This window comes from Sebastes fasciatus, chromosome 1 (assembly GCF_043250625.1).
Source record: "Sebastes fasciatus isolate fSebFas1 chromosome 1, fSebFas1.pri, whole genome shotgun sequence".
In the NCBI taxonomy this organism is placed as follows: Eukaryota; Metazoa; Chordata; class Actinopteri; order Perciformes; family Sebastidae; genus Sebastes; species Sebastes fasciatus.
This window is the reverse complement of record NC_133795.1, coordinates 26,643,271-26,662,336: the sequence shown is the minus strand read 5'-3', so window position 1 is coordinate 26,662,336 and position 19,066 is coordinate 26,643,271. Positions and strand designations below refer to the sequence as shown.

The 19,066-nt window shown below is 40.9% G+C and overlaps 1 protein-coding gene across 6 annotated transcripts in view; it reads right to left on the bottom strand.

Moving 5' to 3' along the window:
• Positions 1-18,170, bottom strand: part of igfn1.1 (immunoglobulin like and fibronectin type III domain containing 1, tandem duplicate 1) — a 32,920-nt gene extending 14,750 nt beyond the window's left edge. The window contains exons 1-5 of one of the 6 annotated variants that reach the window (XM_074640155.1): positions 18,000-18,170; positions 9,205-9,291; positions 7,958-7,993; positions 2,128-2,247; positions 1,351-1,493 (exon numbers count right to left, since the gene is read on the bottom strand). In XM_074640155.1, the coding sequence (XP_074496256.1) occupies positions 1,351-1,493; positions 2,128-2,247; positions 7,958-7,993; positions 9,205-9,253 (348 nt within the window). In that variant the 5' untranslated portion in view covers positions 9,254-9,291; positions 18,000-18,170. Of the gene's footprint in view, positions 1-1,350; positions 1,494-2,127; positions 2,248-5,534; positions 5,648-7,957; positions 7,994-9,204; positions 9,292-14,143; positions 14,302-17,999 lie in introns of those variants that run through there. The other 5 variants (XM_074640200.1, XM_074640163.1, XM_074640173.1 and 2 more) reach the window with 5 other exon arrangements.
• Positions 18,171-19,066: the final 896 nt, after the last annotated feature.

Below are 19,066 nucleotides of genomic sequence, written 5' to 3'. Positions count from 1 at the left end.
TGGTGACTTTGAAGAGAGCATAGATAAGTTTCACTTTCAGTTCAGTTCTGCGTCGGAAAAGGCCGTCTGTCGGCAAGATGAAGTGGTGAAAATCGAATGCACTATGGGTAAGTACCTCATACAACCCCACTTCAAAACCCCCCAACTATCCCTTTAACTGCTATTGAGAAATGGATGACTTTCTGCAGCTAAATTCAGACCAGATAATAATCTTTGGCCCTGATCATCTACAGTAGCAAGAAAATTACAACCGTTTATTGGTCCACTGGTAACCAATATAAAATCTACAGCCAGAAATCTAGGTATCACATTTGATTCTCAGCTGAACTTCGAACCACATGTCAATAATCTCATTAAATCCTGCTACTTCCAGCTGAGAAATATTACCAAAATTAAATCAGCTTTGTCTTTTCCTGACTTAGAAAGGCTTATTCACGCCTTTGTCTTATGGGTCTGGACTATTGCAATGCACTATATACCTGCCTCAGTCAATCCTCAGTGGCTCGGCTTCAGCTAGTTCAGAATGCTGCTGCTTGAATTTTAACTAAGACCACTCGTAGGTCCCATATTACCCCGATTCTTGCCTCCCTTCACTGGTTGCCAGTTGAATTCAGGATTGATTTTATGGTTCTTTTTACGGCTCAACTCTATCTGGCCTCCAGTTATATTCCTGAGCTTTTGACTCCTTATGCTCCAAGTTGTAACCTGAGATCCTCAGGCCTACACTTGCTAGTTGTCCCTAGGTCAAGGCTGGTGACTAAAGGTGGTCAGACATTTGAGGTCACGGCCATTTGGCTCTGGAATTCTCTGCCTGCGGAGACGGCTTCCCACGACACCTGTTGTTAAAGCATTGCTTTAAGCATATTTTTATAGGGACGTTTTTTGAGATGCCTGATTTGTAACTTTTGTTGCTTTGTTTTTCTTTTGTTCTGTTTTGCCTTTCTGCACATTATTTCTTTAATTCTTTTCATTGTTTTTACCATTAGAACTATATTTTGTATATTTTATATTGGTTGCTTTTTTTCTCATGTATTTTGTGAAGCACTTTGTAACATTGTTTAGATATATCAAGCATGTGATTCCTGTTTCGCTGCCATCTTGCATTTTTTCACTAGTACATTATCACATTATCAGACTACAAATTGTAGTGTCGTTCTCAAACACTGTTTACAGTCTGTGATCGATGATCAATGTTCATTCGTTATCTAAAATCGGAAACACAAAATCACTTCATTTTTCTGGGCCGAGTGCGGGTACTACTCGTTGATTGGAAACATAATGTGACCGTGCCTTTAGGGTTTCTTGAAGATTGTCATCATTTATACCTCGATGGCTACATGTATAGCTTACCTCAATGGTATATTCTTCAGATACTTCATCATACTTTTGCTGGCACACGTCGGGGTGAAAATGTATTTCTCCGTTTGCTCTGCTCCATGTTACAATAGGTGTTGGGGTGCCCACTATTTTGGCCTTAAAGACTGCAAATTTACCTGGAATGGGATAAGATGAAGATTTCCTTATTAGTAACAAATCATTCATTGCTATATTTTCAGTAAAGATATTTATGTTACAGATACATGGCACATTTTTTAAACTTTACTCACATGCAAATAATTGAACAAACATTTCTCTTTGGATTGTTCTGTTTGGTACATTAGGGTAAGATGCTGTTTAATATGTTTCATAATTTGTAGGTTTTTTTTACATGTAACTGCATATGATTCAGTTTTAATCAAGGAGTGTTGTCTCACAAAAAAATTGTCATGGCCAAATAAGCAACTGATATGTGTTTAGGAAGACTTTTGGCCAAATGATAGGTGAAAGTATACAACATTGCAAAAGTTGAGAAGGTGAAATGAGCCTTTAAGGCTTCACCACACACCACATTACTCATTGTCTATGTCAAAGTCTGCGAATTCTGTTAATTCTTCTCAAATAATATGAATCAAATATTCTCAACATATATTTAGTCAGGATGCCCATCACTCCTGAAGTCTACATGTTGCTTATTACCATTTGTGATTTGACGTTTATTCAAGTTTTTTAATGTGAGAGTAAAAAATATAATTGTTTTATTATTATTTAAGATGGTTTTGAGTCGATCTCTGAGACATGAAGACTTACCCTCTTGAATAGTCAGAGCAATGGGTTTGCGGGTGAAATCTGGAGTTGTCATTCCCTCTGGAAGTTCCTCCTTAAACTGCGTTATCATGACACCGGGCACCTTCGACTTTATCTTGATGCCTGATCAAATGAAAAAAGATATATTAACAATTGAGTTTAATGTATAGAGGGGACAAGTTATATAAGATACAGTATATGCAAAACATTTGCGAAGCATGAAGATGTTAATGACTTATTTTGAGGAGCCACCTCAGTAAATCAGGGAACTTGAATACAAATCTAAAACCCAGACAAATTACCCAGTTGTGTCAACGTCACACACATTTAAACAAGTATATATCTGAAGAAAGCATCATATTTTGGGATAAAAAAAAATGCCACAGTAATGGTTCAAATTTCTAAAGACTTGTATTGCTAAAAAAAAGAGAAAATGACTCAATCCAGTAGTTGGTGTGATAATTTACATCAGTTTAATCGTCTTTATTTATCTCTCTCAAAATATTTCAAGATTATCTAGCATTTTCCGAATAAGCCGAGTGACCAGTAAATAGGGATGACTTAAGCAAATACAAAAGTTCTCAACTAAATTAGCATGACCCTCTCTGCCACCCTAAATCTGACCCTGTCAACATTTGTTATGGCCAACTTGTTCTCGAATTATTGTTCTGCTCTTTTTGCAAGAAGATAATGCAAGTGAGTTAATTTATATCCCCTCCTACTCTAACATCTCTTGTGTGTTGGCTTTGCTCTGAGCCCTTTACCCTCAAAACAGAGAGTGCTCATAAGGAGCAGTACATACTGTACAACCCGACAGTATGATCAAAGGTCAGAAACACTTCCAAAGGGAATGTGACTGTCTAATTTATGCATCAAGGCAATCTATCAATGTGTAAAACCACATTTTTAAGCAACGTTGTAAGAGAAAATGTAACCAAGTTTTCTTTAATAATGTACTTTAGACTCCCACCTCATGGGCCTCTTAACATTAGTAGCGAGTGTTTATTCTTCATAGAAACATGCACCCACAAGTGACTTTATTTGTATGAGTAGCAGGCGTGATAAACTCATTGTGGGTGTTGTAATAAATTCAAGACTCTTGCCATAAACATGAATGTTTATGTCATGTTGAAAACGTGAGTGGAAACTTCGAGCTGATGTTAATTAGAACATAGAACAATTCATATTTAAGTTCTTGAAGACAGTTGATAAAATGTTTCTCATTAACTGACTGTGCACACAGCTCTATATAGATTACTTTATAGATTTTCTGTTTATATACTGGAAAAACAAAGTTCGGAAACTTGTGTTTGGTGGATTATTTCTCTGTTGTTACAATGCTAATTGGCATTGTATTTTACATCGTTGGAAAGCCTGTTTATTGACCTTCGCAATGATGTCCAACCTGTAAGGATCATGCATTTGTGGGATGAGCAGCACAGCTGATTATGTGGGGAGCTCCCAAGAAAAATTTGCTAAAATGCTCTGCCAATGGTAAACAGTGTATTCTCATATGGCTACCAGGAAGCCTGCAATGACTGCCCTTCACCGTCAGGCCCATTTGCGCTGGTGTCGACAACACAGACAATGGAACCTGAACATGTGGGGGAATGTCATGTTCAGTGATGAGTCAAGGTTCTGTCTGCGAAAGTTGGATGGCAGGGTCAAAGTATGGAGACGACGTGGAGAACGCTATGCTGATTGTTGCACCGATGTAGTAACAGCTTTTGGTGGGGGCAGTGTCATGGTGTGGGGGGGCATCTCCCTCACTGGCAAAACAAGGCTTGTCATCATTGAAGGCCATCTCAATGCAGGGAGATATCGGGATGAGATTCTGCAGCCAGTGGCGATCCCATATCTCCACAATCTGGGACCTAACTTCATCCTCCAAGAAACAACGCTCGCCCCCACAGAGCCAGGGTTATCACAGACTACCTCCACAATGTGGGAGTAGAGAGAATGGAACGGCCTGCCAAGAGTCCACACCTCAACCCAATTCAACACTTGTGGGATCAGCTTGGGCGTGCTGTACGTGTTACAGTGACCAACACAACCTCGTTGGCCGACCTGCAACGAATCCTGTTTGAGGAATGGAACGCCATCCCACAGCAACGTGTGACCCGGTTGGTGACCAGCATGAGGAGAAGGTGCCAGGCTGTTGAGGCTGCGTATATGGATCTTCCACCGCTACTGAGGCTCCTGACGGTGTATTAAATGAATAAAGTGTAAAATAGCCAATATGTCTTGTTTGTTCCTTGTTACTGATAGAGAGTTCAATCATCCAATCCACCAAACAACTCAAAACAAGAGTCAATACCAACAGGAGAATACACTGTTTACCATTGACGGAGCATTTTGGCAAATTTTTCTTGGGTGCTACCCACATAATCAGCTGTGCTGCTCATCCCACAAATGCATGATTCTTACAAGTTGGACATCATTGCAAAGGAAAATAAACAGGCTTTCCAAAAATATAAAATACAATGACCATTAGCATTGTAACAACAGAGAAATAATCCACCAAACACAAGTTTCCGAACTTTGTTTTTCCAGTTTAGATTACATGTAGCTCAACCATTAAGTTGTTTTTCAGCTCTCATTTTTAGCTTGCAAATTTAAGCATTATAAGACAAAAGTCTCCCAAAGATAAAACGTTTATCCACTAATTCTCTTTTCATTTGAATTACTTGTTCATTTAGTATATGATATACAAGTATATGGTCTACTCTACATTAAAAAAGTTGTATTATTTCTACATTTTCATACATTCTGTGCACACCTTAAATGTTGTAAATGGATCAAGTTTAAAGAAGCCTTGTGCTAAATTTTAGTGTTAATGTAGGAAGTGCAGTTGTTTAACTTTATAACATTTGGATGAGGCTGAATAAATACATTTAATAATGATTTTACTCTTTTTATAAGCCTAAAGAATCAGGTCATGGCCATGCCAGAGTTGTTTGGCAGGAGGTTGAATAGATTATGATAAAAATGTAGTTTCCCGGTAATGTTTAGATATTGAGACATTTAGATTTTTCATTTGAACTTCACATTCATGTCAACTGTAGGATGTAATTAAAACAAGGCGTTTTACAGTCATGAAGGTGGACATCTGTAATTAATTAAACCCCCTGTGTCCATATTTTAACGAGAGTACTACTACTACTACATATTATTTTTATTTCTGGCACAGTTCAGTCTAAATTGTGAGCACTCAAAACGGGGAAAGTTGGCCAAAAGTTTTCCATGTGGAGTAAAAAAAGCGCTGCCCTCTGCACTCTCTAGCGGTCCACTGTGTCCAAAGTATGAGTCCAAGTTGTATTACTATTTAAACCCCTAGAATTTGGCATTGAAGCAGGTTTAAGTGCTTTGCAGAAGTCCCAGAACACCTGGGAGTACCAATATGGACTAACCCATAGCAATCTCGAGGGCGGCATCACTGAATGCTGATCACGGGGTTTCAGCTGGTCCAGGGATCTTTCATTATTTTCTCTTGGCATGAAAGACCTGTAATAGGCAAATTATTATTAAATGAGCAGGGTGCCCCAGCATTTTGCAGTCTTAAGCGCTTTGGAGGTAAATTGCTTGCGGCAGGAGCTTCAGAACAGTATACTGTATGTGGCAGAGCGCTGGTAACATTACTACTGTTGCTGTTAACAAGCTGGACGTTCACTCTGTGGAATCGCCAGGATGACGTGGGCATCATTAAAAGCGATTTGTTTGCATGGAATGTGATCAGGCTATTAATGTAGAACAGTAATTAAAGCTGCATGTTTAAGCCGGGCATTGATTTCATGGTCAAAAAGTATTACGGAGTGTAATTGGCTTAACTTTGGTACAGAAAGATTCACAAGAATACTGTCACCCCTGAGCAGATTTAACATTAAACATTTGTATATGTTACACGAGTCATATTAGATCCACATTCACAAATATCACCAGACTCTTGATGTCTTGTATTTCAGGAGATCTGGCTGTCAGGTGGATGAGCATGTACTTTAGCTGAACTCAATAAAAAGCTGAACGTTTTATACATTTGTTCCTCATCTGAAATGCCTATGGCTGAAAACAACCTAATTGAAAATAACTGCTCTTATCATGTTCTTGCTTTACTTTTGTATTAAGTAATTTTCCAAAATGTGTTTTCTTTTGTTTGTTTGTTTTGCTCGTGCATCGTATTTAATGGACTCCTTTTGTTGTAGCTGGACTTCATTAGGAGGAATTGTTACTGGGATAGGAGTTCCTCAAAAAGGAATGGTTCAAACTTTGAAGTTTCAACCACTGAAATGTAAGCAGTGTATAGAAAGTTATTTAAAGTGTTACCCAATCCTTGTTATTCATTCATTCATTTTTTTTATTATTTGTGCTGTACAGTCAGACTGAATGTTGAACACAAAGCCCCACAGAGCTGGAACAAACTTACAGGTGATATTACAGTTTTCTGAAGTGTTTTCTTACACATTAGTGCTGTACTTTGCTCTATTTATTGCTCTGTGCCCTTTCATCTTTTTAATTTCATAGCTTTCATCAGCTTTTTAAATGTGTTTTTCTTATTCCACGTCTTTTATGGCTTATAAACCACTTTGAAATGCCTTTGTGTACGAAAGGTGCTTTATAAATACACCTAGCATGTCTTGCCATATAAATAAATGATCAAATGAATGAATAATAAGCTTTTCAAAAGCTGCTGACTCACCAACATGTTCCCACTGTTGTTGTTTGATGCTGTGTTTATTCGTAACCACTGTTGGCTGTTAGGATTTTGCAGTGACTTTGCAGTTTTTGCCGTTAAACTGTCTAATTTGTTTACATCCCAATACAATTAGATTCACTGTTCTAAATTGTCGTGGACTACATTAATCACAGTATTGTTGAGATATTTTAATTCATGGCCATGAGAAAGACAAGTGCCATCCATGATTTGATACCTAAGAGCATTGTACACTTGTGTTGCCTCAAATTCCCTCAGAGTAGTTGTCAAAGGAATAGAGAGTTGGGTGAGGCCTAAGGGCTGCCGGAGGTCACGGGTGAAGTTCCAGCTGATTACCTCGAGACCTCAATGTTCTGTGTTAACTTGACAGCACATGGTTCTCTTAGACCAGCTTTGAACTGCTAGGATCATAGAAATTGCAATTTTGTATCTGTGACAGTCCTGGTCGTCACAGTGAAGCCAAGGAGAGCACGAGGGTCAGGCATGAATGGCCGAAATTCTCAAGGGAATACAGAAAGGGTGACTCAAAGGGGTGACTCCGTTTGCCTCAGTGCTCATCGTATGGAAATATAGCCTGAAATATGTTTTACTCGTAGTCTTTTTACTGACCCCAAATTCATGCTGTTTGCAGTTGATCAATATTGATCTAAGGTTACAAGTTAATTAAGTTTAAGCTTGACGATTTATGCGCTTATTTATTTTGAGGGGGCAATTGGGTGGCCAGTGAGATTAGCTAGATTTTTAGGAGAGATCATGCTACTCCTTCAGAGATCTGCCTGTAGAGCAAGTTCACTTATTGAGACTGAACTGTGCCAACCTCACTGCTCAAGACTAATGAGCATGTTGACATACAAAGTGGCATTTTTCCTTTAAATTACAAGATGAAGTAGACACATGGAAATCAACCGCAGTGCCCTCTAGCAACAGCCTTAGTATTCATATGGAGGCTGATTAAAATGTCACAATGAAATGAATCCGTTGCGACACTGAAAGTTGAATCATCCATTTCGGATGACACCTTTCAAGGCGTGATGAAGACCACATCATACATGCAACTCACCCAACGTCATGCACTTACAGAAGGTGAGTCGTTTGTGTAATTTGATTTCTTTTTTGCTCGCATACCTTTGTCGTCGGGTTGAACTCCGGCTGAACCGTCGACTAAAACACGCAACGTGACAGCAGGAGAAGGAACAGCACAGGTAAATATTAATCCTGACAAAAGCACCATGGCAGGTTGGAACTTCGACAGGATTATGGAGACAGTAAACATGAAACACCACAATATACAGTGTAACCCAGGAATGGGAAGCACAGAGACAGACACAACTTGGGCAGAACATAATATTCAGAGACACATAACACAACAAACCATGGTTAGTCAGAGACAAAGTATAATACAGTGTGTTAGCAATATGTTGTTTAAGCAGCATGTTAATAGTCTTGAAGACTTAACTTCAAGCTCGCTCAGACATTTTCTCACGCATTTCAGGATGAAACCTGCGCAGTGCTTGAGAGAAATTATGTGCAAATACCTTGTGGAAAAGCAACTTGGAAATTCATTTAAAAGACGCCTTCATTTTGTCTTCCATCAAACAAGGACACCATTTCATTTTTGATTTTCTCTCCAGTTTTGGGAGCGGTTAGTGCCTGTTGCATTGTTCTTCAGATAGATTCAGAGTAACCCCGAGTGAAGGTTCTTTATCAAACTACTTTTTGTAATTTGTTCACTCTCTTTAAGTGATTACACAGCCCATTTGCATCTCAGCTTCTGGCATTTGTGACGCCTGCATTCATTTATTTGACAGATACAGATACACATCCTTGGGATGAGAGATGTTGATGAATGATATGGCCAGCGCCACATTCAAACTTGTTGCTGCTTGTTTTTCCGGGTAGCAAAAAGCTTCCATTGAATCGTAGCATCTGTGTCCCCGCTGACAAATAATGTTCTTTGCCGTTGAGTTTTCTTGAAAAACCATGAATAATATTTGGACTGCTTCCGCTTGATAAAAGAAAAGGCAGAGGTGCTTGTCTTCATTTTCTCTCGGTGGAAATGGTCAGCCCTCAACATAATACAGCAGTTTTCAGATGTCTTGTGTATTCCACGTCTTCATAAAAGGATGTATTTTGTAGACACGGACCTTATGTGACGTGCTAAGCCTCCAAGGTGTTTTCTTGTCTTGCTGTGTTTTTTTTTTCTTGAATGCAATTTCACAAGAATCTTTATTTTCTATAAAGATTATTTGTGTGACTCAAATAGATCCTGTTTATCATCATTCCTCGGTTAAGAGGAAATACAGATGGAGACAGCTGCTATACAAACCCTTGACTGACCCAACCAGTTAGGCCGTCCATCACATTGTACTTACCCGCCTGCCCAGCGGCAGTTTGATCAGTCACCTTTGACTTCTTCCACATCTTGGCTTTCCTCTTGAGCTCTGCTTATTCAAAAGGCCCTGTAGCGAAAAAGACAGAAGACACAAGAGGAAATATTTAGCACTGAATAAATGCATGGCTTGAACACAAATCAGTTATGAATTGACTGACATTCTCCTCAAAGCTTGAGGTGTCAGACTTTGGGGTTGGTTTGCTCTCAGTTTCTCTTCCATCCATCCATCCATCTTCAACCGCTTATCCGGGATCGGGTCGCGGGGGCAACAGCTCCAGCAGGGGACCCCAAACTTCCCTTTCCCGGGCCACATTAACCAGCTCTGACTGGGGGATCCCGAGGCGTTCCCAGGCCAGAGTAGAGATATAATCTCTCCATCTAGTCCTGGGTCTTCCCCGTGGTCTCCTCCCAGCTGGTCGTGCCTGGAACACCTCCCAAGGGAGGCGCCCAGGAGGCATCCGTTATAGATGCCCGAACCACCTCAACTGGCTCCTTTCGACGCAAAGGAGCAAGGACTCTACTCCGAGTCCCTCACGGATGACTGAGCTTCTTACCCTATCTCTAAGGGAGACGCCAGCCACCCTCCTGAGGAAACCCATTTCGGCCGCTTGCACCCGCGACCTCGTTCTTTCGGTCATGACCCAACCCTCATGACCATAGGTGAGAGTAGGAACGAAGATTGAACGGTAGATCGAGAGCTTTGCCTTCCGGCTCAGCTCTCTTTTCGTCACAACGGTGCGGTAAAGCGAATGCAATACCGCCCCTGCTGCTCCGATTCTCCGACCAATCTCACGTTCCATCGTCCCCTCACTCGCGAACAAGACCCCGAGATACTTAAACTCCTTCACTTGGGGTAAGGACTCATTCCCTACCCGGAGTAGGCAAACCACCGGTTTCCTGCTGAGAACCATGGCCTCAGATTTAGAGGTGCTGATTCTCATCCCGACTGCGTCACACTCGGCTGCGAACCGATCCAGTGAGTGCTGGAGGTCGCAGACCGATGATGCCAACAGGACCACATCATCTGCAAAAAGCAGCGATGAGATCCTCAGCACACCGATCTGCAAACCCTCCTCCACCCGACTACGCCTCGATATCCTGTCCATGAATATCACGAACAGGATTGGTGACAAAGCGCAGCCCTGGCGGAGGCCAACCCCCACCGGAAACGAGTCCGACTTATTGCCGAGGATCCGAACACAGCTCTCGCTTTGGGCGTACAGGGATTGGATGGCCCTGAGAAGTGCCCCCCTCACCCCATACTCCCGCAGCACCCCCCACAGTATCTCCCGGGGGACCCGGTCATATGCCTTCTCCAAGTCCACAAAACACATGTAGACTGGATGGGCATACTCCCAGGCCCCCTCCAGGATCCTTGCGAGAGTGAAAAGCTGGTCCGTTGTTCCACGGCCAGGACGGAATCCGCATTGTTCCTCTTCGATCTGAGGTTCGACTATCGGCCGAACCCTCCTTTCCAGCACCTTGGAGTAGACTTTACCAGGGAGGCTGAGCAGTGTGATACCCCTGTAATTGGCACACACTCTCTGGTCCCCCTTTTTGAAAAGGGGAACCACCACCCCGGTCTGCCACTCCTTAGGCACTGTCACCGACTTCCACGCGGTGTTGAAGAGACGTGTCATCCAAGACAGCCCCTCCCCACCCAGAGCCTTCAGCATTTCTGGGCGGATCTCATCAACCCCCGGGGCTTTGCCACTGTGGAGTTGTTTGACTACCTCAGTGACTTCCACCAGGGTAATTGATGATGGTCCCCCATCAGCTTCCAGCTCTGCCTCTACCATAGAGGGCGTATTGGTCGGATTCAGAAGTTCCTCAAAGTGCTCCTTCCACCGCCCGATTACCTCCTCAGTTGAGGTCAACAGTGTCCCATCCTTACTGTACACAGCTTGGATGGTTCCCCGTTTCCCCCTCCTAAGGTGCCGGATGGTTTTCCAGAAGCACTTTGGTGCCGACCGAAAGTCCTTCTCCATGGCTGCTCCGAACTCCTCCCACACCCTCTTATACCCAGTTTCTCTTTTTGAAATTTATTTAAAAACTTTTGGAGGAAAATCAGCTGCTCTGAACTGCTCAAATGGTATTTTCTAAAGTTCACTGCAGTTACTCTAACCAGTCAGTAAGAGGCAGCAACCAGTGTCATTTACAGTAACTGTTGGCCTTAACGTGGGATAAATGCCTATCTCAGGTATCCATGTGGAGCCGTGTGCTAATTAAGCAGGGAACTTGTTGAAGCCCTAAATAAGCAGGGTGAAGTGTTTGGCTTAGTTTCTAAATACTCACACACTGCCACTGCTATAGCCTCCCAGTCCTGATTAATATTAGTTCATTTATTTTTCTGTTAAAAAAAAATGTGAGTACTAATATGAAATACCATGTTTTAGATTGCCTCTTCACAGTCTTTAGAAAAAAACTGCTAAAAGATGCAGCATGCCACGTTCCACCACAGTTTTCCCCACACTTGCAGTTCTACCTTCTCTTGATTAAAGGGGACATATCATGCTCATTTCCAGGTTCATACTTGTATTTTGGGTTTCAACTAGAACATGTTTACATGCTTTAATGTTCCAAAAACACTTTGTTTTTCTCATACTGAATAAACCTGTATTCACCCTCTGTCTGAAACGCTCCGTTTTGGCGCCTGTCCCTTTAAGACCCCCTCCTGAAAAAGCCCAGTCTGCTCTGATTGGCTTGTGAGAAAAATATGGTGCGGGTAGTTCTCAAGCTGTGGGCGATTTATTCTAATGAGCCTGAATGTGACATAGGAAGGGGAGCCAAATCTGAATGACATGTTTTCTGATCTACGCAGCACACAAAAAACTGACTGGGTTGTTGTTATTTCCCAGTTTGTGGGTTGGTAGACACTCCAGATCCCCAAATGTATGAGCACAAGCACTGGAAAAGTGAGTTTTTCATGATATATTTATACCAGAAGAGTTATATAAGATACCAGAAGGGTTTTATATATATATATATAAAAAAAAAGAAAACCGGTGTAAATTTATCATTACATTTATGAGGATCACAGCTGACTCACATGACATTTGTTGAACTGTTACATGAGTCGTGTCTCTTCTCTGTTATGAAAGGTCACATGCGCATCACTTAATGCCATTACTATTTTTTGTTCTTGTAAAATTTGACTTAAGGACTCTCAAGTTAAGAGGTCTTAACCTTCTCATTGGACAGGAACGTAAAGTAGGTGTGGTTATGTACGGTCAATTATTACTATTGTCATTACTACTTTGCAGCTTAACGAAGATTTTCAGAAAATGTTGTTGACATGAAGAGGTGAGTCCTGTTTGAATCCTGCTTTTAGTGCTCAGTGTTTTAGTGCTCGCTTTTGTATTTACTTGGATGACCTCTGGTACCTTGAACTATCTATCATTAGGATTTTGTTGAATGCTTGCTATTTTGCACTGCTGACTGTGCATGAAAATAGCCTGGTAACTATTGATTGCATGATTTTTTAAATCACATAGGCATGTGTGTCTATTGTAAAAGGTACAAACCTCCTCTAGTATGTCGCCTGGTTTATCAAAGGGTTTTACATTTAACAACAGTATGTGTACTCAACCTACTCCAACTCCTCTAAACCTTTAAAGCACTGAAAACTTGGTTTCAAATTTTACATTAAGTATTTGTGACACTCAAAAACTCAGATAATCTGTGATCATGTAAGACCCAACTGCTCATAATGAGAAGCTGTTTGAGACATTTTCAGGGGCTTTAAAAAAATATAAAATTGCTTAAAAGCTGAAGTGTTTGAAAAGTGAGTCTGGCTTAGTTAAAGTAAGGACTTCACTTTTCGACTTGCACCATCATTTCACTAAATACTGAATCTCAAATATTTCACCTCAAATGTCAAATGTTTACAGTCTGTCCTGAGGTCCCACTGAAAATAAAACCTGCTACAGTATCTTGGAGAGTAATCATTTTATTTTTAGTTGTGCTCGTGCTCCAGCATGTGTTCAGAAAGGGCCTGGGCTCCAGCAGCGATCTTGGCTGTTGGTGGATCTTGAAAATGAACTACACAACACATATGGTAAAAGCAAAACAGCCTGCAACAGGAGACAGTTTGGCAGGAGGCCCTTTGCATTAAAGGAAAGACACTCATCTTCCCTCCCACTGAATAGTTTTGCCGTTTTAGCTCATTACATTTATAGTTTAATGTTTGGCAGAGGCGCTCATCCAATTAAATGGAGTCTGACTTGTGGGTGAGGGGACGTTGTACACAAAATAACTGTCAATAGATCCGGAGCTTTTTTCCCAGTCACTGTCCCTGAGATTTTGACAGTAAATACTTCTGTTGCTTGAATAAAAAAAGAAAAGTAAAATAAAAAAATAAGAGCCATGCTTCGTAACATCATTACATCTCACCAGTATGTAGGCAGGCTGGCTGTCACTGCAGGCAACACAACAAATCACCAAGCTTAAAATTAGAGACGGGCTATCTGAAATGTTGGACCACTGTACCAGAAAGAAAATACATCTAGCTTTTTCACCCTCAGAGTTTGTACTCTCCTTTTTGTTTTTGTTTTTCTTTCACTCTTCTTTCACTCTTTACTGTTTATTTTATATAATATATATATATTATTAGAGCTGTTAAAGTTAACGCGATCTTAACTGTAAACGCAAATTCAATTTAATGCCACTAATTTCTTTAACGTATTAACGCATCTTGCGATTTTTAGCTTGTAGCAGGCTCAGTTTTAAAGCCACCGTGAAGATACTGGCATCATATGAATCTAGAACCTGAAACTGAACCTAAGGAACACATGCTGAAATCCAGCGTCCTCCACGACTGCATAAGGCTGCATATCTTTCACTATAAACCTCCCCAATGCTGTAGTTGTGTTTTTGCCTTTTCTGAATCTGCATCTAGAGGCTGTTTAAATCTTTCCTACCCGACTCTCTCCTCCTTGCGCTATCGACGGCCACATAAGCCACACGTGTTGCACAGTGTTACACAGTCGCCGTTTTATTCACTACTTTTTCTCCGTCATTTTCATAGGTAACACTAAATCCGTAATACAGCAGAGCGAAACGATGTTGGTGGATCCTCTGCTTTATCGTGTCCACTCGCCATTTCCTAAACTGACTGACAGCCGCACTCAGCACTTCATCCGTGCCAACTGAGAAGGCGGCTGGGGTCACGCTTCATCAACGCGTCATATCTTTGGGGTACACAAACACATGCGCAGTAAAATCTGGTCTACGCTCGCCAAAATTGAGCCAATAGAAACGCACGACCGCAACTTCAGTTACACTGAGCATGTGTTTTACCCCATACCTACAGACCTATGTCCGCCAGTGTCCCAGCCTCCTTCCATAGGCCTTGACTTCTAGTGTGATAATAAACGGGAGCCTAACTCTACATGAAAAAAATACACAATCGGCCTCATAACTTATTTCAAATGAACCAAACAACCGAACGATTTTTTGTTTGTGTATATATATATATATATATATATACACTGTATATATATTAGGGATAGAACCGTTCAGGTAAAAAATCGGAACCGTTCGGTTCGCTAGTCACGGTTTGGATCGTTCGGTTGTTAGGATACTCACATCATATTTGGTAAACATCTATCATCCCCTCACTCTGTTATGTTCTACACACACAATCATAAAGGAGAGTGTTGTTGGAATAAATATGATAGATGTTTACCAAATATGATGTGAGTATCCTAATTAAAAAGATCCTTGTGGCAATTATTTGCTCTCATAGTATTTTGACGGTTTGTCTTGTAACTAATGCCGCTGGATTCGTCGCTGACATTAACAGGATGATCCTTGAGTTTGTGTGTGCTTCCTTAGCCGTCCATGCATGGCCAAACCCTGTGATGTTTGCCTGTAATTTCATATTTGCATGTGTAAAACACCACATCCCTTGACATTACTTAAAGGTCACATATTATACTCCATTTAAACTAGTTATTATAGGTCTCAGACACCTCCAAACCATGTCTCTGAAGTTTTTTTTTCAAAAAAACAATCAGATCATGCATTCCAGCATGTCTCTATAACCTCTGTTTCAGCCCATTTCCAAAAGTGCTGATTTCTGTGTCTGTAGCCTCTGTCTCCTCCCACTCTGCTCTGATTGGTCAGCGTTTTCTGTCAATCAAACGTCCTCAACAACAGCGTCACCCTCCCCCTCCCTCCCGGAGAAGCTCTCTCTCTCTCTCTCTCTCTCTCTCAGAGAGAGAGAGAGAGAGAGAGACGAGTGGAGAGAGAGGAGCTAGAATAAAGTTTATAAACCACTTTAAAGTTTATAAACCAGAAACTTCACCCAGCGCACGTTACCGGAGGAATCTGATCAGAAATCGGCGACACATGATGAACATCTGCAGTCCAGATTCCAGGTTTTCCTGACGGTTTCTCTCAGGTAAATAATACTATTTATATCTCTGTTAGTTAGCTCAGTGTTTACCTCATGCATCAACTCTGTAAACCGTAAACATACACTCTGTTTTACGTCTGTCTTTACAGATCCATCTGTGAGAAATGACCGACAGAATCATCCCAGAGGAGAGCAGACAGCTGAGAGCAGATGGCTCTGTTTACATGGAGATACAGAGCTAACCCGGTAGCATGTAGCTAACCCGTTAGCATGTAGCTATATGCTAACGGGTTAGCTACATGCTACCGCTATGACACGGTGTGTAAACACAGCGACCATCAGGGTGGAAAATAGAAGATGTGAAACAGTAGTCAGTTCATTATTTCTGCTAAAAGATAAATGTATGGAAGATCAGAGTAATGGTATATTATTTACAGTAGTAGCTGTCTCTGTGTTACCATGACTACAGACCACCGGAGCTTAGCTTACCATAGTTTACCAGAGCTGAAGACTTTCTCCTGTACCATGTTAACATAACTAACTAACAGGTGAGATGATTACAAATGCTGTGAATAATTAATATTGTCATCTGTCAACTCAAATAAAGTTTGACTGTGAAACAGAAATGTGTTGTGTTGCTTACAAGTCACTATTTACTACCTGTACTCTGCTACATGCATGACATCAAATATATATAATATATAAATATCATCTGTTTAAACAGTGTAATTACATAAAGCCTTTGTGAAAGAACATGTTATATTTAGATGATGGGAGTACATGAAGCCTGTTCTGCTGGTTCTTGCAGACTAACAGGAGCTACTTTGCTCAAGTTAGGTTGAGGAGGAGAGACAGTGACGCGCTGTGGGGCGGGGTCAGCTACTGAAGGTTCTCTCTGGTTCGACCAGGAAACCCTCACGTGGCTTGCATTCTCTAATGACGTCAGAATACAAGGAAAAAAGCGAATTTTTTTTCTGCACCCATTTCCGGACAAACGGAGGAGGAGAAAAAGAGAGAGGATGGTCTTTTATGATACTATGGTGGCCTGTAGACACACTGGGGACAGATATTGATGTTTAAAAGACATGGAAAAGTGCATTTTGCATAATAGGTGACCTTTAAAGCTGACACCTTCTCGAATTAACGACATGAAATACAGTGACAGGCTTTGAAATTTGAAAAAAAGAAAATTGAAAAAAGACACTTGAGTAGCTGCACAGCACACAAACACATAATGTTTAATGTCTCAGTAGTACGTGACATGTCTCAGGGATTCAGTCACCCACTGCAGATGACTGCACCACTGACCACATACTCTTGAAATGGCATCTGGCATCGTCTCAAATGTCCCTCACTGCATTTCACCACACGTCACCGACTGCAGCAAAGTATAGGAGACAGAAAGTACCTTCGGCTGTGTAGCTCACACAAAACCGGCCTTTTGGTGTCAAATGAGCACTAATGAAGCTATTTGAGCTTCCCAGTGGATTTGCTCTTCGAGAGGGCTGACAAGTTGACACATATATGTTGTTCAAAACACAGTGTAGCATGCTGTGTGGCAACATGTTTTGATCAGTCTGCGTTTATCCTCATTAACTTTTTTGGTCTTATCTTTTAAATTGATCGCATTCTTTTTAGATCTATGGAGCGTAACTGCATTGAAGATAATTGCTTTTCACAAAAAGAACATTCTGCATGTGCACAATGTGAGGCACAAGCATAGAGATAATGACTACAGTGTGAACACCATCAACAGCAGTCCTCTGTATTTCTTTTAAAGTGAAGAGAAATCCTATTTTCCGCCAAAGTACAGCCCACACCCTTCACGCAGCTCTCTGAATCTCAGGCTACATATCGATTTGATACCTCCATCTAAAGTTAGTCATCAACCAACAACCTCCCAGCTCTGACCTCACTGCTATGATCCAGCTTCCCAGATTTAAAACTGTGAAATTCAAACTGAGAAGCCTGCATGCCTTACTAAAGTGATTTCATGCACCAACACCAAATCCGTGTGTCCTCTGTGTAACTAAATCCTGTACAGTGTTTAATGAATTTCAAAATTATGAACATGGTTACATACTCTGTAATTTGAGCAACTGGAATTAGATAGCACATAAAATTGTACTCAAAGTCACTTTATTGCTCTTTCAGCACATCAAGTTCAGCTCTCTGTGGAGGAAAATAGAAGCATGTATTCATTACACACTTCCGCGTATAATTTAGTTTTTTTACTGCACCTATTTGTGCACCTGCTCTCAAAACGCTGACGTCTTTCTAATGCAAACCTACACATTTTATTTATCCTGATTATGTTCGCAGGGGCTGACTTGCAAGAAATAGGTTGACGTGTAATCCATTTCTCCTCTCTGCTCACAACATTTTCTCATCCAACCTCCGTTTTTAAGGCCACCTACCTGCTCACAGTCCTCAATGCTCTCAGCGCTGTTCCCTTTCAGGCAGCAGTCTGGTCACACTGTGCCTTCTCCTAATTTTTTCAATGTAATAGATCCTGCTTCCAGCAGCGAGCGAGTCTGTGCTTGATGCTCCTCTACTGACTAGACCCGGTGACTGCCAAAAGCTATTTAGGCTTTTTCGTATTTGTGGTGACTCCAAAGACATTGGAGGTTGGGTGGGCGGTGAAGCACAGAGGGGGCACAGTGAAGGGTGGGTCAGAGAGCAGGTTAAATACCTCTTAAAGAATCATTTGTTTCCATAAACCAGATGTCGTGACACAAATGAAGATGAAGTTTCTTTGTTTACGAGCCTGAAAATCAAGATATATCGGAGTTCACAAGTTTAAGACTTGATTAGGTCAGCGGCGTGTAGTGAATGTTAATGTGATTGTTTAACTCTTAAAAGCCTGATTAAATGATTATTTATGGAAATAAAGAAGGTAAGACTGAGTGCAGCCAAACTGTTGTTTCTTTTTCAATGATATTCATATTGAATGCACATAAAATGCAGCCTATAAGATAGTAAACATACGGTTAACAGATCTCACTCCATTCAGCACACTTTTATTACAGACCACACACTGCATAAAATCTAAAAAGTAAAGTAACATCAAGCCCATCAAAACAGTCAGGTGGATATTTTCACTAAAATCCACATGTGTTTGTGTTAACGGATGATGTCAGAATGCTGTCCAAGGCCGATTTCCTGTAATTATGTTTAGAGGAAGTGATACATTCTGGGACATATTAATTACCATCCTGCCAACTTCAATTAACAAAAGAAGGAATGTCTAAATGGCCAATATTGATTTGACAAACTGGAGTGGAAATATATAATAATCTTCACTGGATGAAGTTTGATATCCAGGACCTCTTTTGAAAAGCAGACACATATAAATTGAAATAGTTATTTATCACATAATATTTAACAATGACAACTCAACAACATCTCAGAAAATGTTATTCTGCATGTGACTTTGAATAAAACCTAAAGATAACCCAGCTACGTCTAAATCAAGACTCAAGGC